Raw genomic sequence first — 25982 nt, 5'->3', positions numbered from 1 at the left:
CATTCAGTAGGGCTGACCTGACTAAATGAAATATCTAAGCCAGCCTTCTGGAGAAATCAAACATATGGTGGACGCCAAGGGAGCTCTCTACAACCATCTGGATTAACAAAAGAATCCATGACTCCCAGGGAGTGACATGAAAGCTCACAAGAAGACAAGACAAAATTTTAAACCTGTAACTATCCTGCCCTTTACGTCTCCTGAGTGGAGACAGCAAAGAAATAATAAATGCCATAATTCTGTAATGAAATATTAGAGAGGCTAGTTTCACAACTAAGCTGATTATAAAAAAAAAAAACAAATTTCATATTGAGATTTGTCACAACTAGAACTCTTCCCACCACAAAAAGTCTTAATGTTTCTTGTAGAGGATATTTCAGTCTGAATACAGTATTATACAAATAAGACAACAAGTTTCATCATTTTAATTTTAAAATATACAGAAATCAGACTGCCCTCTTGTGGTCTATTTAGCATTTAATGAAGGAGTTTTAAGTGCATTTCTACTTCAACCATTTTAAACACACTTCCCAGTATGGCAAATTCCACAGCATTGTAAACCAAGTGAAATTTTGAAACATAAGGAAGCTTCTAAAAAGAAAAGTATACTAAATTTACATGGCAAGTAATTTCTATATGCCCTTGCTGTTACTGATGGTATGTATTAGAAGGCAGTTTTACCTAGTGGATAGAGCAGGGACTAAGTCTAAATTGTGGGTCCTAGATTATCACCGACTGATCTAGAACAAGTCCAGGTAAACACTATACCTATGACTTAAAGTAAATACATGCATTTTTATCAAGCTACCATACTTGAATTGATAGCCTTTGCTATTGTTTAATCAATCTCAATTAAGTTTTTATCATTTAATTTATGTTGATTAAACAAAACAGGGTAGCTAGTAGTAATGAAAATAGCTACTTTATTACATTTTTTAAAACACTTAAATATGTCTCAGTCTTGACTGGATTGTGCATATTCCCTCTTTTAGACTCAAACCCATTATCATGTAATTGTACTTATTTGGACTCTAGTTTATCCACATTCTCTCTATGGTGCCCTAAACGCAGTAGGTCAAATTCAGCATTATGACTTGGCTAAAGGATCTATGTTAGATGGACTACGCGAGAAGCGCCTTTTGTTTAAAACACTTGTTTAATTTAATTTTAATTTTAAGCATCACAGATCATTAGCAATCATACCAAAAAGTCTGTTGTGTATCTGCCATTCCCTGCATTGAGAAACCAAGACAGGTACCGAGCAAGTATATTGGAAATACCCACCACCTCAATATGAAAAATCTTTAAAATAAGATGAACTAAAAGCATGTTAGTAACAGTAAAGCAAAGTTATACTTACCAAAAGTGCCATAAAACCCTCTAGGTCCACAAGTGCCAACTCCGTACTTCCTCAAAGAGGCCTGGGCTGCATTCTTTAGTGAAAACGTTACATGAAAAACAACATTTAACTTATTTGTACAATAATATATTCTGCACAGTTCAGATTGTCAATTTTACATAATTGTCAACATTCCTCTTCTTGTTCCGTATAATTTATATAGCCATAGAACCAAATGCAATTAAAATGTTGTACAATAACTCATTTGCCAATGAGACTTCACTATTTTAATCAGGTATTTAAGCTTAGTTTACTGTATAACAATACTACACTGATGGTGCACTGTGGAAAAGAGTACCTAGTAGGTACTAATAATGTAACTTTAAAAATCAAGCAACTGTATATATGATTCCATGCCTATTGAAATATTAGCCATTTCAGTAGTACTGTTCTAGATGAAGAACAAATTTATATTTCACAAAAAGGCAAAGATGACATTCTACTACCACGTCAGAAGTGTGTTTACTTTTTCCTTTATTTCCTTCACACAAAGAGACCAAGGGAAGGATTTTCAAAAGCACCTAATGGAGTTAGGCACCACTGCAAATCTCACTGAGACAACAGTTGCCTTGAGATGTTTAATTTAATAATAATTTAAGAACTTTCATTTTGATGTCAACCTACAGTAAATGTCACCCTATATACTTTGGTATTTCACACAAGTAAAGTATATTCCTTAAAACTTCAGGTGCATGAAGAGAACTAGCTGAACTCTCTCTCAAAATAAAGTTTTCCAGCTGACACCATCCATCAATGACTGCACTATACACAGCTATAAACTATTTATAGTCGTCTCTGTTTTTATCAATATCAGTTGAGGAGAGCGCCCCAAAGTGCCTCTTCCACGCTTGAGGAGAAGGAGGAAGTCACTTCTATCAGATTACCTCCTTTTTAGTCAGAAAAGGAACATTAGATTAAACAGTAATTGAAAAAAAAATATTCTGGTCTTGCAGTGGGTGTGCAACAAGGTTATATATAGTTCTCAATACAACCTGAACAAGTTATAAAACTGACTTGATGTTATCTTCTTATACAGAAAGCAGTTTGAATGGAATACTCAGGGTCATGAAAAGATCAAATTTTAAGTGGGTATGATCCTGTTAACACCTTACTATTTGACAAAATGCTTACTACCATGAGTAGTCTCACTGAAGTCAGTGAGCGTACTGAGAGTAGCAAACACTATGCCACGAAGTAAGATGTCCATAAACTCCACTATCAGATGCCACTTAGAATCTCAAAGTTTGTTACTACACTTTTCTAGAAGATACTTCCTGAAATGTTTTTAAACAATTCTCTCTGTAGTCTTTATTTTTGTTACAAAATTAAACTTTGTCACTTTTTCTAATCAGAAAGAATGACAGGAGAGAAGAGGCTGTTTATTTTCAACAGAATTCTGTTTGGTTGTGCTAAAATTGCTAGGCCCATATAAAAGCAAGGATAATCAAAGAAGGGGAAAAATGTTAATTATCTACCCAAACTTTGGAAGAACTTACATATAGGGAATTGTCCTTTTCAAACCTATAAATGCCTCAGAATTGAACACAATTATGGATACAATTTTGTCACAGTAAAATCAGGCAAAATTCATGGATTAGTCATGGCAAAAATGTACAAAATCAGTGTATGGTCACAGCAGGGCTGAAGTCTGAGCCTGGCCACCCAGGGATCAAGTCTGAGCCCCACCACCCGAGACTGAAGCCCCAGAAGTCACAGACATCTGTTAAAGTCACGGAATCTCTGACCAAACTGATTCCTTACTTATAATACACAAACTACAATGATGCATATCCTGCCATATTTAACATTAAACATTTTAACATTAACATTAAACATGATTAACATTTTGCCATTTAAATTCCTAGTACTTTCACACTTCCAGTATACACTGGAAATAACTGAGGCATAACACAAGTTATTGCAATTTCTTTATTTCATATTGTTACTGGACTGAAACACATCACCCAAGAATACGTATTTAATATTTGCATAAGGCTTTGAATATGTCTAAATATAAGTGCTAAATGTTTTTAATTTTGGTAATTCCTATGAGGTAGGTATGTATTTTCTTTACAAATAAAGAAGTGTAAGCAGAGGTGAAGTGACTTGCTCAAGGTCACATGGTAGGTCAACAGCAGAACCAGGCTTAGGATGCGAGGTGGATGAAGACTACTACGATGCTGAGTGATTGTGAGGTTCACATATTTTGAAGTCATCCCCAAACTCAAGGTAAAATTCAATAGCATGTTTTAAAAAAATCGCTTTGTATATAACTATCTATGTGCAATCATATAACCTACTCACCTTCACTCTTTCGTTATCCAGAAGTCCAAGAAAGTTAAATGATGCAAAATTTATACATTCCTTGCCATTCACTATGATTTTATGACTTGGGGGGCTACAAAAATATAAAAACAGTGCTATAGTTAGAGTCAAACAGTACACTGACTGTGTTTTAAAGCATATTACGATATTAATTGAAACATGCTGATTTTTTTCCCCTATTCTGCCATGTTTTTAAAGTCATAATTTTACTCTGAACGTAAAGCCATGTCTACACTACCACTTATATCGGCACACCCCCGAGTGACATAAGTTTTGCCAGCATAAGTGGTAGTGTGCACAGTGCTATGTCGGCGGGAGAGCTTCTCCCACTGACATAGCTACAGCCGCTTGTTGGGGGTGGTTTAATTACATCAAAGGGAGATGTAATTACATCCTGTTGGCATAGAGTGGCTACACGAGATCTTACAACAGCACAGCTGCATCGGTACAGCTGTGCTGGTGTAAGCGCTCTAGTGCGGACATAGCCTAAATACCATACAAACAGATATACTAACCACAGCATCTTGTCAAATTCCAGTTTGGATAATTACATTCTGCCTACCTAAAAATCTCCTGTCCCTTAAACTAAATGTAGCATTCTCCAAAGTTCTGTTCCAAACTGTTTAGGATTTCTGCTTGTTGTTTAAATAATTGCTGGTTCATGCCACAAAGGTGATGTATTTAAGTAGTGGTTAAAACTTCTTTGTATAATTTGCAAAGTGCATTTGGAATACTTGGGATCCTCCCACTTCGCTAACAAGAGTTAACTAAAAAAACCAATAGTTTTGTCATATAGCAAGATCACCTTTGCAAACACATATGGAAAAAAAATTATAAAAATAAAAAGGCACCAAGTTTATGCAGACACTCAACACAAGATGTTTTAGAATGCTTGGGAAATCAGACATGCTAGATTTCATTCTGTTTAATTCATAGAAGTTACAGTAATTCCAGGAACAGTTTTTGCTAGAACCAGGATTGGAAGTTTAAAAAAAAAAAAATAATCAAGCAATGACGACAAAAAATAGTTGTGGAGACAAAAATGTGACCAGAGCAAAATGTTCAGCAAATTTTAGAACAAGCAGCCTATAACCAGGAGAACAATGAAATCTTTTACACTGCAAGCATTTTATCAAACATCTTTACTGAAGCAAAGATAAATCTGACTATTTAAGAGTTTGCATTAGCACTAGCTAACTCAATTTGACTTGTTTTTCCTAAATTTAGACATCAGGCTAGAAACCCCTAATGTCTAGCCTATAAATTAATCAGACCTCTGTGTTCTGTACTTTGTAACAATGATTATAAATGCTAAAGACACTACTAACTCAACATTAAAGTTTCGCTTAATAACAAAGTGACAAGAAGTAAAGTACTGACGTTATGACTGAAAAACACTAGTTCTGCCTATTTATGCACATGCTGTACAATATGATCCTAAACTATATCAATATAAAATATAATTTCTCCAAGCTTGTCTAACCAGGGAACAATAATATGTGACCTATATATACACACAATCAAAACCAATCAAGGCAGCTCAAATATCCTCAGATAGTTGCTTCAAAACTGTTTTCTGACCCTAATTCACCAAACAATTTTTATACATTTTGAATGAATAAGTTTGGAGAAAGTTTTAAGTTGGACAAACCACAAACACAAAGAGGCTAAATTTGAATTCACTACAAATTGTAAGAAAAAAGTTTCAGTTTACTGCACACAAGCGTTCATAACTTTGAAAAAACATGGATTCAGTTTTCTTCAAAACTTGTTAATTCAGAAGATCAAAATAATGAGAAAAGTCAGCAAAACAGTTTTGAAAAGTGTTCAATTAACTCGCTATATGTCCATCTGAAATGCATCTCTAAGGTCCTGGCCATATAAACATGCCCACAAGTAACCAGACAGGTTTAGTGGTCCCGTTGAGATCAAAAGGGTTTTCATGTACATATGTTTTTGCAAGATCAGGGTGTAACTGTGCAGGTATAGGCTTACTGCAATGATCAGTACATTCCCAGATGCAATTTTTAAATGCTATTAACTTTGTAAATAAAAAATAATGGCCACATTCTTACTTTATATAAAAACAAAGAATTCCAAGTGATGTTTATGGAATCTATGTGTATATTAATTGGATAATGTCTTTTAGGGTCCTAAGATTCCAAATCTGTGCTTGGGGATTTCACTGATATTTACGGGAGTTGCTTGTACAGACAAAGGCAAATACTGAATTTCATCTTCAACATAAAATGCAAAAGACGTATCAAAAGTTATAAGAAAATAAGTAACATTTTATTAAAGTTAGCATAGAACAAGTACTAGTGTCTATAAAGTTCATTGTGGACTTTTTTGTTTCAGGGATATACTTTATTTTTAGCATTTGTGTTTTCAACATTTCGTTATTTTTCCCTTAATCATTAAGGTGCACATTTGCTGAATGAGAATTCAATATGATTCTATCTAAATAGGCTATCTTGCAGATAGTTTCCCTACAAAGCATAGTCTATTATATTTCATGAATCAGTTAATTCAACATAGATGCTCTTAAAGTGGTCTTAACATAGCTTTTAACAATAATTAACTTAAAATTGGTTGTTCTTTGTTAGGAAAATGCTCTGCATTGCTGGTTTTGCCATCACTAACAACATTAGCTGCTAGGACTTTTGGTTAAGTAACAAACTCATCTGTTCAGGTCAGACAAGAATCTATGTAATCGAACTAAATATGGCTTTAACACAAGGTATAGAACTGTCTTCCACAAAGGAGAATACCACCACCATGATGTGTGTTAGAATAAATAGGTTTTCATTCTACTTTTAGCAGACAATATTTCATACATCCTAAGGTACTGGCGGCTACATATGCTTCAAATCCACAAGCTATATTAAATATGGCAATAAAGAACCCCCACCACATACCATTATAATTAAGAGATGCATTACAGACACTTTTGTGGAAGACTAACATCAAAATCACAGAAGGAAGACTGCCGTTACTGTCAACAGGATACCTGAATCATTAATTTAGCAGGGAACAAGATGGCTCTTGAACTGCCAATAGGATATGGACATTTTCACTTGTATATTAATTCTGAGATGTGAACTAGGCTGACAGCCCAAGTTACAATCCAATGGCTGTTCAATGGCTCATGGGAAGGTAGCTGGTTGGTGGTCTTAGTGTTACCAGGAAGGTGCCAGGATTCTCCCTCCTCAACTATTAAGTGTAGCATCCCTGAAAGGCTTTGAATAGTTTATTTTGGCATTTTTTAACTCAAGTGAAAGATTTTCAAACACTGAATATTTTCCTTCACTCCATATCCACCGAGACATTTTGATGGTTTCCCCACACCCTTTCCCAACATCTTTAAAAACAGCTCTGGACAGGGAAAAAGTGACCAAAAGTATCCATATCACAGAAGCCACAATTAAACTTGGCCCCCCCTTTTTTTTTTAAAGCAGAGCTGCTTCCTCTTTGACAAGTAAGCGGCACATTGCCAGGCCAGCATGCGAAAGCAATCACTGTGCTGCTTGTGCCACACTTGTTTCATGAGTGGATGATTTTAAAATAACTAGTGTTGTTAACCTGGCATCTTTCATGAGCACTAAAATACACCTTTATTTTTAAATGCTACCAGCATAAAAGTTAAAACAAAAAGTGTACCATTCCTGCAGTACTATGATGCATACTCTAGAAGCGTACTTATGTTTGAATTGCATCTGTGTTGCAACACATACGGGAAATACTGTGAATCAGTATCACTCTTCTGAGGGCTTTTCTATCATCTACACAGTGCATTAGTCCACACCACGATGTCACACACTAATTGGCTAGTGCACATTGGTGTAATCCCATTTCAAATTTGTAGACAAGCCCTATGATGTTATAGCCAAGATTTCAAATGACTCCACTTTTGAGAGCCCAGCTTGAGATACCTTAAAGTAGTCTAATTTTAAGAAAGTGCCAATCTTCTCAAAAATCAGGTCCCTCCAGCTGGAAACCCCAAAAATTTAGGCCTATACCTTTACAAAACTTGCTTCATTTTGGTTATTAGTCATCAAACAGAAAAGGATCCTGAATAAGATACCAAGATGAAGCCCAATTACCTAATACTTTACTGTAAGTGATTAAAAAGATAATTAGATTCTCTATACTATTGTATCTCCTCAGAAATTAATTCTGTTTCAACAAAGATATAACAAACTTTGATAGGAGGCTTTAGCATCAGTGACAAACCCAGTCCTGTAATCTTAACATGCAACTCACTCACAAAGATATTCCAGGAACATTAAAATCCTCATATGTTTAAAAACAGAGAAATTTGAAAAGAGGTTTATATTGAAGTTGAACACAAGAATATTTTGTGCTAAATTTACCCTGAAACAACACTGTAGTTGAGAGCTGGATGATCTTTTGATACAGGAGGAACAAGAGGTTCTGGTTGCCACTCTTCAATCAATTCTTCCTTTTCCTGAAAGGATCAGAAGTCAAAATACCCAACATTTAGTATCTTTCAAATATGATTTCCATTATAGGAGATTATGGTATGGTAAGCAGATGGGTATAGTTCTAGCCAAAAGAACTATATCAACATGTGGCACCCTTCCAAATCAATGTTGAACTATTACCCCCGTAGACTATACAGAGGGGTTCTGCACTACTTGGGTTGACTTTGAAATGAGAGATCCTGGCTGGATCTGTTCATTAAAGATCTCATGGCATGTTTTATAAAAGAAAAAGGGGTTGACTCAGCATCCTGGTCAAAATTTTAACTAAGGCAATTTCTTCCTGATTACCAACTAGCAAAATCACCTTCTAATTTAATATTGGATACAGCATTCCTCACTTCCTGTCCTCAACGATTCTATAGCACTATTTAAACAAACAGTTCTTGCATTAGAGTGTTAAGTGAAGTGACACAACAGAAGCTACAATTACTAATCAAATTATCACAATCTGCACATTAGGTAACATCACATAGCATAGACTGTCATAACTACTAATCCTCACAACACATGCAATGTAGGCAAGTGTTCCTGTCCATTTTTCAGATGGAGTAACTGAGGTTATGTCACTTGCACAAGGACACACAGTGAATCAGAGTCAGAAGCCCACGAAAGCTTATGCTCAAATAAATCTGTTAGTCTCTAAGGTGCCACAAGCACTCCTGTTCTTTTTAGAGTCAGAACCAGCATTAGATTTCAGGAGTTCCTTAGCCCTAGTCTACACTGGGGGGTCGGGGAGGGAATTGATCTAAGATATGCAACTTCAGCTACGAGAATAGCGTAGCTGAAGTCAACGTATCTTAGATCGACTTAGATTGACATATGTCATGTCCTCGCAGCGCGTAATCGATGGCTGCCGCTCCCCCATCAACTCCGCTTCCGCCTCTCGCCCTGGTGGAGTTCCGGAGTCGACGGGGAGCGCGTTCAGGGATCGATGTATCGCATCTCATCTAGACGCGATACATCAATCCCCGATAGATCGATCACTACCCGCCGATCCGGCCGATAGTGTAGACATACCCTTCATTCCACCTAGTCCTATACTCTCTAACCCCGAACCACAATGACACTAAGTAGGGCTATGATATAAGCATTAGCTATTAAAGGGATGTTAAGTTGGAAACTACTTTTAACTTATTTTAAAAGACTAAACTAAATTTTTAGATATTGAGACTAGAACTGACAATCTCCACTCTTTGGTTTTATAATTTAAGTAGTTCTCTTGCAATGAACCATCCCCATACACCGGATATGGGAAATTGTTGTTCTTAGCACTAGTGCAAAAAAGGCTCCAGAGGGCTGCTGGCATTTTAAGTATCACACTGTCCAGCCCAGATACACAACAATGCTTAAAATGTCAGTAGCCACTAGGGCCATGAGCTCTAAAATGTAACACCTCCCTTAACACTTGAAGAGTAACATTTCCTAAGAGTTATTTTCCAGGTATAATAAAATCCCATCCTTGCAAAAAGACAAAGAAAACCAGACACTCCCAATGACCTAGTCATAAATGCAAAAGAAAAAAGTTTTATGAAAGCTTTTGGATTTTCACATCAATATTGTAATTAAATGTCAATATAAACTGTAAGGCTAACGGAATATTTAAAAAACAATCTACTTATTGATACTTATTACAGGATTACTATTTAAGAAAATCCACTCTTTCTGTAACTTCCAATTTTTGTTTGAAGATTCTGATGCAGAAAACTCATACTTACATTTAAAGAAAAAATTTCAAAGTCTAAATGACAAAAAAGATTAGAAATTGGAAAGGGAAGTGTACACAATTATAAGTTTATTTTGTTGTAGTTTCAATATTTTCCTTTTATTTAGATGATGAATTATTTTGTTTTTGAACTTTGACTTTTTATAGAATACCATTTCATATTTGAAGAGGACAAGACCTTCTGTATCAAAATATAAATGGCCCTGTGTTTCAGAAGAGATTTTCTTAAAATTGTTTTAAGAAAACGTTTAGATAAAACATTTGATCTTTTACATGTTGTATTTCTTATTGGAACTATGCCCAATGGCCCTATATTTGAAAGGAAACAAAATGACATAGATGTGTGCAACAAGATTAAGTCTAAATATTTGTTTAATATTTAGAAATAGCTACAATCATGTTAGAATGTGTGCTTGGCTAATACTGAGATTAAAAGCTAGTGTGCTCATGAATGTAATTATAGCACATGCATTAGATTTCTTTTCCCCCACCCCCTATTTCTTAAGCAGTCTGCAAGGTTTTAAGAATTCTCATATAGTTTCATCAAGTATTTAGCTAGTGTCAATGCTGCTAGCCTAGCATGTTCTCTATCAAACTTTCAATACAGTTTATTGCTGTGCAGCATTGTCCAGCAATATCCATATTCACCATTATCACATAAGCAGACCTGGGAGATGATGCCTGAAGAGTAAAGGCAGTGTCATACTGGTGGACAGAAGGTGAATATTTAAAATTATATTGGTTAAAAATCTCAGCAACCCATGACCCTCAATACAATAACCTATTGGTGGCAACACTTCTAGCCTAAGCAGATCCACTAAGGCAGGGGTCCCCAATGCGGTGCCCGCGGGCGCATCTAAATGCGCCTGCGACCTGGCCAGCGGTGGAACATCTGCCAAAATGCCGCCGAATTTCAGCGGCATTTTGGCGGCGACGCCTCTCGATGCCGTCGCTTGTCGGCAGCAAGCAGCGTCATCGAGAGGCGTTGCCGTCAAAATGCAGCAGAAATTCGGCAGCATTTCGGCGGTTGCTCCACCGCCGCCACGGTGTCTGGCGCCCGCCAGATGAAAAGGTTGGGGACCACTGCACAAAGGGCTCTCAGCCCCTTATTGACTACTAGGCCTGGTCTACACTGGGGGCAGAGGGCATAGATTGAAGTTATGCAACTTCAGCTACATGAATAACGTAGCTGAAGTTGACGTACTTAGATCTACTTACCGCGGTTTCTTCACTACGGTGAGTCGACTGCTGCCACTCCCCCGTCGACTATGCCTGTACCGCTCGCTGAGCTGGAGTACAGGAGTCAACAGGAGAATGCTTGAGGATCAATTTATCGCGTCTAGGCTAGACACGATCAATCGATCCCCACTGGCCGATCGCCTATAAAAGACATACCCTTAGATACCAGTACAGAAGAAGTCATGAGGGCCTCTCTACCATTATCACTAGTTTTTAGAATATAATGGCTTTGAGTACCAGATGAAGTAAGAAAGAGAAAATGAAGTACTGATGTTTAATTCTGATACTTACACATGCTTAACTTAGATGTGTAGTCCAGCTGGAGTCAATGGGACTACTAGTGTTTAGAGTTAAGCAAGAGTCCAACTGTTTGCAGGAATGAGTTTAAAAGTTTAACAGAATTTTATCCCCACTGATGTATACAGTTCTCAATCCTCTCTTAAACTTGCTAATATCTGAAGTGTTAGGTGCCAGTATTTTATGCTGACATTCTATTTCCAGACTGATTATTTGGCAATTGCTTTCCAGGACAGTAAAATTCAGCATGAATTTTTCCAATCGTTTTTTAAATCTACCTGAAGTTTCCATTGTTAAAACAAATCCGTTCACAAACTAGAGCTGATGACAATTTCATCTCTCTAGAAATTTAACAATTAATCCAACTCCTTCAAATTTCTGATTTGTAACTTTCTAAAAATTAAGTTTTCTTCTAACTGGTGTAATATTATTTCTGATCAATCATTTTTCCTGCCCAAAACAAAACACACATATTGAAAGATCTCTTACTTCATTTTGGAGTCACTAGAAATATCGCCTTATCACAGTGGTTTCAATTTGTGAGGTGATCACACCACATACCGAGTGTCAAAACATACAAATGTATTAATAGTATAAATTGTTGCTATAACGAAAAAATCTGCATATTGGGAAGAATGTTATTACAATATACCTTAGGTGTGAGGTCAGACCGTTCTTGAAGTTTATAGGTTTTAGAGAAAAGCAGTCTGATTATCCACAGTATTAGAATTCCTTCCAAAATAAGATGGTAAGCAGGAGCCTAGAAATTAAAAAAAAAGAGAGTCCATATAAGATTCAGTTTTAATTAGTTGGTATTTTTCCTTTTTTCCTTTCCATTATTATATTTCTAAAAGAAACAAAACTGCCTCGCATCAACTAGAACTGTTCATATATACCTTTTCTTTTTTTTTATTAAATAAAAGTGTTTTATGAAAGTTCATGGCTTTGCGGATCCTGCCTACTGAGTGTTAAAGTGAACACGGATGGTCTTATCCTATGTGTTAGTGGAAGACATAATAAGCTGCTCTCAAAGTTGATATGTTAGGCAGTTTCAGTTCTAGAAAGGTGCATGAGAGGATTAGCAAGTACACCGCAGGTTAGCCTAAATTACACTGGCAAAGCTGTGGCTAGGGAGTATGTATGGAAGAGAATAGCATACTTTACTGGCTCAGTGTCACTTTTAACTGCATTAAATTAATACACATGTTTAAAAAGTTATACAGACTCACCGCTAGACAGACTACGTTTGATTAAATCTGTAGCCAAATTAATAGAAATTGCATGAGGCTAAAGCCAGCCCACATCAGGAACAAGTTCATGCTAGACATAAACCTAATTCTAAAATATATCAACCCTTGATAGCTCTTTTAGAACATGGGTTTAGCTATGTTTAGCTGATGTTGTGAAGGCCAAGACTATAATAGGTTCAAAAAAAGAACTAGATAAATTCATGGAGGATAGGTCGATCAATTGTTATTAGCCAGGATGGGCAGGGATGGTGTCCCTAGTCTGTGTTTGCCAGAAGCTGGGAATGGGCAACAGGGGATGGATCACTTGATGATTACCTGTTCTGTTCATTCCCTCTGAAGCACCTAGCATTGGCCACTGTTGGAAGACAGGATACTGGGCTAGATGGACCTGTGGTATGACCCAGTATGGCCATTCTTATGTTCTATTTTAACAAGCATCCAGTATACAAAGTGGACATCAGTTATTTTTCTAGAACCTGATACAGACACCCTTCTACCCACTCCATATAGGAATAACTGTGAGAAGCTATTCCCAAAAACAGTTTAGTATTTTGTTAGTATGGGGCCTACAAAAATGGAGGAATTAGAATGCAGATGCACTGAGAAACAAAAGCAGTAACAATTATCAGTACAGATATTTCGATAGCCACAATAAAGGTGGTAATAAGGATGTATGCAACACATCACGTCACGTGATAACAGAAGATGGCATTTGAAGAGCACTTTTCATTTAACCAACATGAAAACTAAGGCACAAATTTCCCCGAGGTCACACATTAGTAGAAGAGTTGGAGACAAACCCCAGATCTCCTGACTTACAGCTCCATACTTAATCATAGAATCATAGAATTCAAAAGGGACCATTATGATCATCTAGTCTGACCTCCTGCAAGATGCAAGCCACATAAGCCGATCCACCCACTCCTGAACTAATTCACTCCCTTGACTCTGCTGTTGAATGCTCCAAATCATGATTTAAAGACTTCAAGTAGCAAATAATCCACCAGCAAGTGACCCCTGCCCCATGCTTCGGAGGAAGGCGAAAAACCTCCAGGGCCACTGCCAATCTACCCTGGAGGAAAATTCCTTCCCGACCCCAAATATGGCGATCAGCTGAACCCCGAGCATGTGGGCAAGACTCTCCAGCCAGACCCTCTGGAAAAGGCTAACAATATCCCAACATTGACCCTTTGTACTAATTACCAGTGTGGCACGTTATTGACCTATTGACTAAACCCGTTATCCTATCATACCATCCCCTCCATAAACTTATCCAGCTTAATCTTAAAGTCATGGAGGTCCTTCGCCCCCACTGTTTCCCTCGGTAGGCTGTTCCAGAATTGCACTCCTCTGATGGTTAGAAACCTTCGTCTAATTTCAAGCCTAAATTTCCTGACTGACAATTTATATCCGTTTGTCCTCGTGTCCACATTAGCACTGAGCTGAAATAATTCCTCTCCTTCCCTGGTATTTATCCCTCTGATATATTTAAAGAGTGCAATCATATCTCCTCTTATCCTTCTTTTGGTTAAGGAAAACAAACCGAGCTCCCTCAAGTCTCCTTTCATACGACAGGCTTTCCATTCCTCGGATCATTCTAGTGGCCCTTCTTTGTACCCGTTCCAGTTTGAATTCATCCTTCTTAAACATGGGAGACCAAAACTGCACACAATACTCCAAATGAGGTCTCACCAACGCCTTATATAACGGGACTAGCACCTCCTTATCTCTACTAGAAATACCTCGCCTAATGCATCCCAAGACCGCATTAGCTTTTTTAACAGCCACATCACATTGCCTACTCATAGTCATCCTACGATCAACAAGGACTCCTAGGTCCTTCTCCTCCTCCGTTACTTCCAACTGGTGCGTCCCCAGCTTATAACTAAAATTCTTGTTAGTCATCCCTAAATGCATAACCTTACACTTCTCATTATTGAATTTCATCCTGTTACTAATACTCCAGTTTACAAGGTCATCCAAATCTCCCTGGAGGATATCCCGATCCTTTTCCAAATTGGCAATACCTCCCAACTTGGTGTCATCCGCAAACTTTATCAGCCCACTCCTACTTTTGGTTCCGAGGTCAGCGATAAATAGATTAAATAAAATCGGACCCAAAACCGAACCTTGAGGAACCCCACTGGTAACCCCCCTCCAACCCGACAGATCACCCTTCAATACGACCCTCTGCAGTCTCCCCTTTAACCAGCTCCTTATCCACCTCTGGATTTTCATTTCAATCCCCATCTTTTCCAATTTAACCAGTAATTCCTCATGCGGTACCGTATCAAACGCCTTACTGAAATCAAGATATATTAAATCCACCGCATTTCCCTTGTCTAAAAAATCTGTTACTTTCTCAAAGAAGGAGATCAGGTTGGTTTGGCACGATCTACCTTTCGTAAAACCATGCTGAAATTTGTCCCAGTTGCCATCGGCCTCAAGGTCCGTAACCACTCTCTCCTTTAAAAATTTTTCCATGACTTTGCATACTACAGATGTTAAACTAACAGGCCTGTAGTTACCTGGGTCACTTTTTTTCCCCTTCTTGAATATAGGAACTATATTAGCTAATCTCCAGTCAAACGGTACAACCCCCGAGTTTAGAGATTTATTAAAAATCATCGCTAACGGGCTTGCAATTTCACTCGCCAATTCCCTTAATATTCTTAACCTCCAACACTCCTGTTCAGTTCTACCAGTGATGATAACTAGGGCCCTACAAAATTCACAGCCATGAAAAACGTGTCACAGACCATGAAATCTGGTCTTTCGTGTGCTTGTACCCTATACTATACAGATTTCATGGGGAGACCAGCGTTTCTCAAATTGGAGGTCCTGACCCAAAAGGGAGTTCCGGGGGGTTGGAGGGGTCCACAAGGTTATTTGGGGGGGGGATCACAGTATTGCCACCCTTACTTCTGCTCTGACTTCAGAGCTGGGCACCCATAGAGCAGCGGCTGTTGGCCAGGCGCCCAGCTCTAAAGGCAGCGCCCTGCCAGGAACAACACAGAAATAAGGGTGGTTTGGTATGGTATTGCCACCCTTACTTCTGTGCTGCTGCATTCAGAGCTGGGCTTCCGGCCAGCAGCCGCTGCTCTCCAGCTACTCAGCTCTGATGGCAGCACCCCAGCTGCAGTGCAGAAGTAAGGGTATCAGTACCGCAACCCTTCCTACAATAACCTTGCAACCCCCAACTCGTTTTTGGGTCAGGACCCCTATAATTACAACACCGTGAAATTTCAGATTTAAATAGCTGAAATCATGAAATTTACAATTTTTAAAATCCTATGACTGTGAAATTGATCAAAATGGACCATGAATTTGGTAGGGCCCTGGTAATAATGGTAGAAGTGCTATAATAGACAGGCATCCGGAGCCATCAGAATTTAGTAACTGTAGTGTACAATTCTGATTGGAGCAAATTCTAGTTTAAAAACAGCAATAAAACAATCCAGTGGCTACCAAGGCCTTGTTCCACTATGATCACCAGAGGAGAGGATTTGGTGGCATCAATTAGATAATTTCAACATTAGATCATTTGGGGGAAATAAAAGAGTGTAGATAGTGACTCCCTGTGGCCTTGTCATCATAGTACTGTTGTGAGACCTCATGGTCTCCTTCTTTTGGGTTAGCACAAACAGGCAGAGTACCAGGAATGATACAGCCACAAGATCACAGTAGCAGAACATGTATGCAAGAGGAGACAGAGACAGCTCCTCTCCTGGTGCTGCTGACTCCTGACACTTTTGCTTTCCCCACAGGCAAGAAGCACCTCCTCCCCTGACCTTCTTCTCAGAATTACTTCCTTAGAATCATAGAATCTCAGGGTTGGAAGGGACCTCAGGAGGTCATCTAGTCCAACCCCCTGCTCAAAGCAGGACCAAACCCAACTAAATCATCCCAGCCAGGGCTTTGTCAAGCATGACCTTAAAAACCTCCAAGGAAGGAGATTCCACCACCTCCCTAGGTAACCCATTCCAGTTCTTCACCACCCTACTAGTGAAAAAGTTTTTCCTAATGTCCAACCTAAACCTCCCCCTCTGCAACTTGAGACCATTACTCCTTGTTCTGTCATCTTCTACCACTGAGAACAGTCTAGATCTAGATTCCTTGGTCCAGTGTGACTCCCCTCTGGGAGAAGCCACACCTTTTAGGGGCTGTTTGTGGATGTGCGTGCACACACACAGAGAGACCCAACCAGAACAGTAATTTGGTTACACTAAAACAGCACTGCATCCCAGAAAGTAGGGTTAATATTCTGATGTGAATTATCAGATTTAAAGTTTAAAAACGAAACATGCCTGCATGTTCATCTAGTTCAAAGAAAAGGATATTTATCATACAAAGAGATCTAACTCACAAGGAGCAGGGCTGGGATCTAGAGTGAGTCTTAAGGCTTATCTACACTTACTGGGGCATCCATGAGCGGTGATCAATGCATTGGCAGTTGATTTAGCGGGTCTAGTGATCGCTCTCCCATTGACTCCTATACTCCACCAGATCGAGAAGAGTAGGGGGAGTCAATGGGAGAGCGTCTCCCGTCGACATCGCATAGTGTGGACCCCACAGTAAGTAGATTTAAGCTATGCCAATTTGAGTTACACTATTCATGTAACTCAAATTGCGTAGCTTAAATTGAATTTCCCCTGTAGTGTAGGCAAGATCTTAGTAAACAGGGAACTGAGAAACGAAGCATTCTGAAGATACTCTTCTGTATTTCACTGCTCAACTTCTCTATTAGCAGTTGGCTCTGAAAGTGATCAAATGAAACCCAAAACCCACTAGCCATGGGGCAGGTTGTACTACCTAAGCAATTATCTAACTTATTTTGGCTCACTTACAGACAGAGTGCTTACTGAAAGAACAGCAGATTCAAGAAAATAGCAACTTTGTACTGAAGTAAGAATGGGAGACTCTGAAGCGAGCTTCGATTTTAATACATGCTGCAGCTTTCCCCTCCTCATCATATTTTGCGTGCATGTATTTGTTTAAATCCTTTTTGCCACTGTGTCTCCTGCAAATTCGTCATATCAAGTCTCATTCTGATGACATCGGGTTAAAACTTACCTAAACTATTTTTTTTTCCTTCAGAGATGGTGCTGGAGGGAAGTTCTAAACTCAGATGTTTTTAAAACATGGGCAGCCAGTGACCCAGCTGATGGCGAGGCTAACCCCCAGCCCTGCCCCTTGGCCCAAGGCCCCACCCTGTGTGCTTTCCCCTCACCTGCAGGAGCCCAAAGCACCTCCACTGCAGCCCCCCCGGCCCCAGCACCGGATGGCTGGGGGGCAAGGACCCAGCCCCAGTATGCCGCAGCCTCAGTGCCCACAGCCCCTGGACAGTGCAGCCACAGTGCCCCCAGCCTCGGTGCTGCAGGCGGCCAGACAGCGCGGTCGCCGTGCCCCCAATCCCGGTGCTCAGGCAGCTGGGTGACGTGGTCACCGCGCCCCTAGCGCTGGGAGTCAGGCGGCCGATCAGCATGGTCTCTGTGCCCCCAGCCATGGTGCGTAGGTGGCCAGCCCTAGAGCACAAGGCAGGCAGCATAGCCCAGCACCAGGCACCCCAAGTCCCTGCAGGAGGCACGCTGGCCTGGGGGCAGGCCCACAGTTGGGTATTTGGGGAGCCTCTCCTTGCCTACGATACCAGCCGCCCATGATCTGAACATGTCACTTAAAAGGGATGAGCTTTACAACCAACCCCTTACAAATGAAACGTGTTACAGTAACTCCTCACTTAGCCTCGTCCTGGTTAACATTGTTTTGTTGCTGATCAATTAGATAACATGCTCGTTTAAAGTTCCGCAATGCTACCTTATAACATCATTTGACAGCCGCCTGCTTTGTCCACTGCTTGCAGAAAGAGCAGCCTGTTGGAGCTAGCTGGTGGGGGTTTGGAACCACAGTGGACCAGCAGACCCCCATCAGCTCCCCGATCCCCTAAATTCCCTGTGCGGCAGACGTCCAGCAGGCTATCAGTTGCTAGGCAGTTCAGCTGTCCCTCCCTCCACTGCCGTGTGCTGCTCCTGCCCTCTGCCTTGGAGCTGCTCCCAGGAGCCTCCTGCTTGCTGTGCAAGGGATGGAGGGAGAAGGATGTTAATATCAGTGTGGCCCTGGCCCCTCCTGCCCCCCGCTCCTTTACCCCATCTCCACAGATTAGAGGCTCAGGACAGAGGGAGTTTGCTGGCAGCAGCTGCTGTCTCAACTTGCCGATCTACTTAAAAAGGCAGTGTACTTAGAGTAGAGTCTGTGTACTTAAAGGGGCAATGCTCATCTCTCTCACACACACATGGGGTGTGTGCGTGCATGTCTCTCTCTCTCTACCATGCTGACTCCCCTCCCTCCATTCATGCTGCCCTGTAGAGTGTGAGGCTACATTAACAATGTGTTAAGCCTTGAGGGCTCAGCTGAGTGCTAGTTCATCATTTATCAGTAAGGCAGTCCACACTCTGACTTTACCACCTCAACCAAGCTTCACAATCATCATTGCTGTGTACAGTATTAAATTGTTTAACACTTATACTGTGTATGTGTATATAATCTTTTGTCTGATGAAAAAAGTTTCCCTGGAACCTAAATCCACCCTATTTACATTAATTCTTATGGGGAAATTGGATTCGCTTATTAAGTAGCATTTTTCAGGAACATAACTACAACGTTAAGGGAGGAGTTACTGTACACAGTGCACATGGCTGGCGATGTATCTTTCCACTTGTAATCTACTAGTCTTTAAGAACCATGTTAAATGACCAAGATGTAGCAACAACTGGGGGGAAGAGAGAGACCAACCAAAAATGCCATTAATGTTAGAGTTGCTGCTTCTTTTGTGAGCAGTAGTTTTCATTGCATGACCTGCTAGGTAACTCAAACAAGATTCCATTACATGGAAGTAGGTCATCACCTAGATTGTGCATGGGATAAAAGAGATTAGAGCAACACCTTTACCTATGAAGTGGCAACCAGGTCATCAGCTTGTTTCTAATCCAGAAATGCCTGTTTCTAACAGTCTGGAAATAATTACCCATTTCCACATTAGCATAAAATGACAACAGAGTCTCTCTTAAGGGAAAATAAATTCAGAGTTTGAATTCATAAATCTGTGTCTTTCAATAATAGTAACAATGTGTAAACTAAAGTCTCTTGTCTTATTGCCTTGACTCTCTTACCAAAATGGTAGATTTTGCCTCAAAAAATAAGTTTGGCAAAAATAGTGCGTACCAAAATATAGCATAGAGTTTAACAGCAGAAATAACATCACAATATAGAACAAACTGCCTCCAAGTCAGAAGTGGCCCATAATGCTGACTAGCACCTGGCATAAATTCTCAAGGTGAATGTGAAGCCCCACCACAGATGGATACTAGATTTACCTTGACACACACAAATGTCACCATACTATAACTTTGAAAAAAAATAAATACATAGCATATGTCAATATAGGAACTGCTATTAAGGACCAGACCCAATGTCCATCTAGTCCAGTGTTCTGTCTCTGACAGTGGTTGGTACCAAACGCTTCAGAGAAAGGTGCAAGAACCTCACAATAAGCAAATAGGAAATACACCTCTATCTCGATATAACGCTCCTCAGGAGCCAAAAAAATCTTACCGCATTATAGGTGAAACCATGTTATATTGAACTTGCTTTGATCCACCAGAGTGCACAGCCCCGCCCCCCCAGAGCGCTGCTTTACCGTGTTATATCCGAATTCGTGTTATATTGGGTTGTGTTATATCGAGATAGAGGTGTAATCTATCCCCTATATTAGGTCTCATCTTAGTATCTAATAGTTGGAAGTTGGTTCATGATGCATGAGGTTTAATATCCCTTCCAAAACTTAATAAATTATGACAACTAAGGATTCCCAGGAGTCATATAAATGTTCAATCTCTTTATGAATCTTTTTTTAAATTCTTGGCCTCAATGATTGCCTGTGGCAGCAAGTTCCACAGTCAAATGACAGGTCATGTAAAAGACTAAGTCCTTTTATCAGTTCAAATTTCCCACTTTTTAATTTGGCCAAACATCCCCTTGTACTTGGATTAAGGCACAGGAAGACACTCCCGCCCTATTATCACTACTGCATTTGTTATTTTTTTATACTGTGATCCCCTCCTCTCCTCTGCAAGGTCAGCAATCCCACTTCCTCACACCCTGAGTTTCTCCAGGCCACCAAGTCATTCTCCTTGTTCTTCTCTGAGCCCCACGTAGGTCTGTGAGAAGTGACAGTCAGTGCTGCCTGCTCCAGTGGGCTTACCATCAGCTCTATCATACCCTACCGGACTGAGTCACTGCCCCGCTCCTTGGGCGGCCAGGGCAGCCTGGTGCTCGGCTCCTGCTGGAATCACCAATGCCACAGGGTTCCCCCCAGTGCCCGCCCCGGCCCGCCGGTGCCACCAGCGGGACACCCCTCCCCGAGAGCTGGTGTCACCAGGCGGGGCCGTCACCCAGCGCCCCGCTCCCTGGGGTTGAGCTCACAGCCCCGGCGCTCGCCCCGTGCAGCGTAGCCGGCCCCGCTGCAGAAGGAGGGGACGGGGGGTGCCGGCGAGTCTCACCTCATAGAAGGCCTGCACCATCTCCACCAGCACCCACTGCTGCCCCATCGCCGCCATCGCCATCGCCAACCGCCGCTTCCGCGCACACTGACGTCAGCCGGCGGGGACAGGAGCGAGCGAGCAGCTGATACGTCACCAGGCCGTGACCACGCCCCGCCCCGCCCCGCCCCGGCCGGCCGCGTGTTCTAGGCCGGCGAGAGGGAGCGGGGGTTGGCAGCCGCTCTGGAGCGAGACTCTGGGCTTCCTCTGGCGGCTGAGGCGGGACTGGAGGGCAGCGCAGCGCAGCGCAGAACAGCAGGCGGGTGGCTGGCCTGGCCTGGGCCGCACCACTCGGCCACGCATGAACGTGGGCTCGGTTCATAACTGGCACGTTGTCAAAGCCCCGGGTTAGCAGGGAGGCAGACGGGTTGGAAGCCTCTGCTGAATAGTGAATAGAAACGCCTCAAGGAAACACGCTTTAGTATTAATTACAAAGAGAAGGGCACAACGAACCGGCCATTTTTGCTAACTAGATATTGGCCCAAGTTCACACAGGTCTATTCCAGCTGGGAGAGGGGGTTTTAGAGGGGGAAAGCCCCCCGGGGGTGGGTGTAAATAGTTTTCCTGTATATAAGGACAGTGTTTTCCCCTTTTGGAAGAGGTGAATATAGACTGTATACCTTGTGTTGTTTTTACTTAGTACATTGTTTTAAGCATTACAAATCGCAATACACCTCGTTTTAACTTAAATGTCCATGTGACTGTTGATTTATACAATAACTATAAGGACTCAGACAGCAGGAGAAATTTAGTTTAACATTGGTTTACTACTTATTCTGATTTAATGGTGTCTTATGCTTGACAGAAGCAGAAGTGGATAATCAAGCTCATTCCAATTTCTGCTGTAGATCAATGAAAGGACAGCATACAGGGGAGATACTGAGCAGTGATAAGGAAAACATTAAGCATTGAAAGAACAAAACACAACTTTACACATTCCTTGATCCCAGAACTGGAGGAAAGAGAGAGTCATGCTAAGTAACCTTTCCAGGATGAAAATATAACAGCCATCCTAATCTCAGGGTCATAGAAGAATAAGTGTACTTGTTTTGGCACACTGTTAAAGTTGTTGGACAACATTGCATGTAGTTGCTTCTAGAATCATAGGAGAAGAGCTCTAACATCCCTCAACTTCTTACTTAGGTTTTGAGATGCCATTTTATAAGCCTGAACACTATTCATTTGTTTCTTTTTCATGATGTTGGGGCCACATGCTTGAAACTTGCTTTAAAACAGTCTCTGGGGTTAGTTTTGTTCATTGTCACTAATTTCTTTTATTTAGAACATATTGGGCGTGGTCATTGCACAAGTGACTTTATCCTAGAAATACCCTGTATAGGTAATTACTAAACTTCTTAGAAAAGTTGTATGAAATTATATGATTGTTTCTTGAGTACATTTATTTGGCATGATGGCTAGTAGGATGTAGCTGTGTAGAATCTTTCCATTTCTGTTTTTCCTATAACCGTTTTGATAAATGTGTTAGATGTTTCTAAACAAGCACTTACAAATCAAAATTTGTTTATTACAACCCTTCCCATGGCCCCCCTCACAGTTCAACTTCTCTTTATCCCAACTTAACCAGTTCTGAGTAGTAGAATGATTTTTATTGTACTTTAAGATATTAATGATACATATTACACTATGTATTTGCTAATGCCATCTTTGCTATTATAATAGTCTTTTAAAATTATATAGTTATTTAAATAGTAATATGAGTATTTTAAAATTATATAGTTATTTAAATTCTATATCTATATAGCTGGATAATGCAACACCTGTTAAAAGTTTAATGACAAAGGTGAAATCAGGTGACAGTAGGAATAACTTCGTAAGGCGAACTGAATAAACAGATAATGAGACAAAATAACTTCAAATATAGGCATTTTGAACGTAAATGCCAGTAAAGGCTAAGTGTTGCATAGTCAACTGTTAAAAGTCAACAAATGAGCTTCACAATAAAGGCTGTTCAGGAAATATGGACTGTGCTAGATTCTGGTCTTAATTACAGCTGTGTTCTGGACTTTGCAAGGTAACATGGCAGCAAAAAAGGGGAATGATGTAGTTGTGGGCTGCATACTCAAAGGCATCAGGAACAGGAAGGTAATTGTTCCCTTTGTCTGTACAGCTCTGAGGCAACTGAATCTGGACTATTATATTAATTTGTAGGTACCTCATTAACCAACGGATGATGACAAATTATAGGGTGGAAGCCCACAAAACAAGAAAAATAATTAGTGACAGGAAGGAATGACGTGAGAAGAGATGAGAGAGAAATAAGTATAGCTTTTCTAAGTGATGACTATAGGGGGGACTATGATAAGCGTGTACAAATACTGAAGGTTGTAAACACCATAGAAGGAAACAAATTGTTTAGTATAATTAAAAAAGGAGTGTAAATAGGAGAGGTTGATTATAATTAAGAAATGAATATTTTTATTTGGTTCAGGTTTTTAGGGCCCTTTCCATGATACTATCTGAGCACCTCTTGTGAGGTAAAAGATGACATTGTTCCCCCTTCCCTGTCATAAGAATCCAGCTTAGGTGGCGCGCTTCGGTTTGGTTTTTAAATGTGTCTGGCAGAATGAGGGTACTATTTTGTGAAACATTGGGTTAAAAGGCAGGTTTTGCTTTTAACTCTGACTTCAGCAAGATTAGAGATGTTCTTAATGCTTCTGGCAGTGAATCCCACATCCTTGGTTCTGTCTCTCAGTCATGTGCCTATCCCAGTTGTTTGACAGTTTCATTGTTCCAGTGCAATACAGTTGTTATGGGAGGTCATAGTCACAGAAGCAGAGGCAATCACTCTGGTATATAGAACTAACTTCCTTTAGACTGAGTATCAGTTAAATCTTCCAGAGGATGGGATTCATTGGGCCATATAAAAATGGCTATATTGGGTCATATCAATGGTCCATCTAACCAGTGATGAGCTGCCAAAATATTAACAACAGGTTCCCTCCTCCTCCTCACCCCATGAGGGGGTCGTGGCCGCCCCCCCCCCGGGACTCCTGCCCCATCCAACCCCCCACGTTCCTTGATGCCCCCCCCGGGACCTCTGACCCATCCACCCCACTTCCCTGTCCCCTGAATACCTCCTGCCATCCCATCCAACCCCTCCTCTCATTCCTGATTGCCCCCCAGGACCCCTGCCCCATCCAACCACCCCTTCTCTCTGTCCCCTGACCACCCCTGGAATCCCTGCCCGACTGCCCCCCGCCATCCCATCCAACCCCTGCTCCTTCCTGACTGCCCCCCCAGGACCCTTGCCACCATTCAATCCCCCTGTTCCCTGCCCTCTGACCGCCCCACCCCTATCCACCCCACCACCCACAACCCCCCAAATTCCCCTGCCCTCTTCCAACACCTGCTCCCTGCCCCCTTACTGCGCTGCCTGGAGCCGCTCAGCCGGGACCAGCATCGGTGCCGCGGGGCCCGAGCTGGGCCGGGCCCCATCGGCGCCATGGGGGCTGGGCCGGGCCAGAGCTGCGGGGCCGGGACCAGCGCCGGGGCCGGGATGGAGCCTCGGAGCTGAAGCTGGGGGCGCTCGGCTGGGGCCAGGACGGGGCTAGGGGCGCTCGGCCCGGACCGGGCTGGGGCTGCTCTGCCAGGACCAGCACCAGCATCGGTGCCCCGGGGCCCAAGCCGGGCCAGGCTCCATCGGCACCATGGGGACCAAGCCGGGCCAGAGCTGCGGGGCCAGGACCAGCGCCGGCGCCACGGGGGCCGGGACGGAGCCTCGGGGCTGAAGCTGGGGGTGCTTAGCTGGGGCCGGGACAGGACGGGGCTAGGGGTGCTCGGACCGGACCGGGCTGGGGCTGCTCGTCCGGGACCAGGAGCTGGGCCGGAGATAGCCACAGGGCCGGAGCCAGGGGCACTCGGCTGGGGCGGGACCAGGCTGGGGCTGGGGGCGCTCGGCTGGGGGTGCCAGGCTGAAGGGAGCCGCTAAGCTGGCCGCACCTCCCCTCCCCCCGCGGCCCAGCTTACCTGCCTGCTGCTTGTTTCAGGCTTCCCGCGAACATCTGATTTGTGGGAAGCAGGGGAGGGGGAGGAGAAGGGGGGCAGAGCATTCAGGAGAGGAGGGGGAAGTGAGCTGGGGCCTTTTTTAAAAATAAAGCCCTTATAGAACTGGTTGTCCTGGAACAACCGGTTCTAAAAGGACTTCTAAATTTAACAACCGGTTCCTGCGAACCGGCTCCAGCTCACCACTGCATCTAGCCCAGTATCCTGTCTTCCAAAACTGACCAGTGCCAAATGCTTCAGAGGGAAAGAACAGAACAGGGTGATCCATCCCATGTCCAGTTACAACTTCTGGCAATTAGAGGTTTAGGGTCACCCAGAGCCTAGGGTTGCATCCCTGACCATCTTGGCTAAAAGTCATTGATGGATCCATCCTCCATGAACTTATCTAATTCTTTTTTTAACCCAGTTATACTTTTGACCTTCACAACATCCCCTGGCAATGAATTCCACAGGTTGACTGCACTGTATGAAGAAGTACTTCCTTATGTTTGTTTAAAATCTACTGCCTATTATTTTCATTGAGTGACACTGGGTTCTTGTGTCCTGTGAAGGGGTAAATAACACTTCGGTATTCACTTTCTCCATACCATTCATAATTTCGTATCTCCCTTTAGTTGTATCTTTTCT

The 25982-nt window shown here is 41.7% G+C and overlaps 1 protein-coding gene across 1 annotated transcript in view; it reads right to left on the bottom strand.

The window, feature by feature from the left end:
- SPTLC1 (serine palmitoyltransferase long chain base subunit 1) overlaps window positions 1-21403 on the bottom strand; it is a 50680-nt gene extending 29277 nt beyond the window's left edge. Inside the window, exons 1-5 of the mRNA XM_039544198.1 lie at window positions 21294-21403; window positions 12141-12248; window positions 8098-8192; window positions 3704-3797; window positions 1361-1433 (exon numbers count right to left, since the gene is read on the bottom strand). Of these exons, the coding sequence (XP_039400132.1) occupies window positions 1361-1433; window positions 3704-3797; window positions 8098-8192; window positions 12141-12248; window positions 21294-21356 (433 nt within the window). The 5' untranslated portion in view covers window positions 21357-21403. The remainder of the gene's footprint in view (window positions 1-1360; window positions 1434-3703; window positions 3798-8097; window positions 8193-12140; window positions 12249-21293) is intronic.
- Window positions 21404-25982: the final 4579 nt, after the last annotated feature.

Source organism: Mauremys reevesii, linkage group 6, assembly GCF_016161935.1.
Source record: "Mauremys reevesii isolate NIE-2019 linkage group 6, ASM1616193v1, whole genome shotgun sequence".
Taxonomy (NCBI): Eukaryota; Metazoa; Chordata; order Testudines; family Geoemydidae; genus Mauremys; species Mauremys reevesii.
This window is presented reverse-complemented; position numbering and strand designations above follow the sequence as displayed.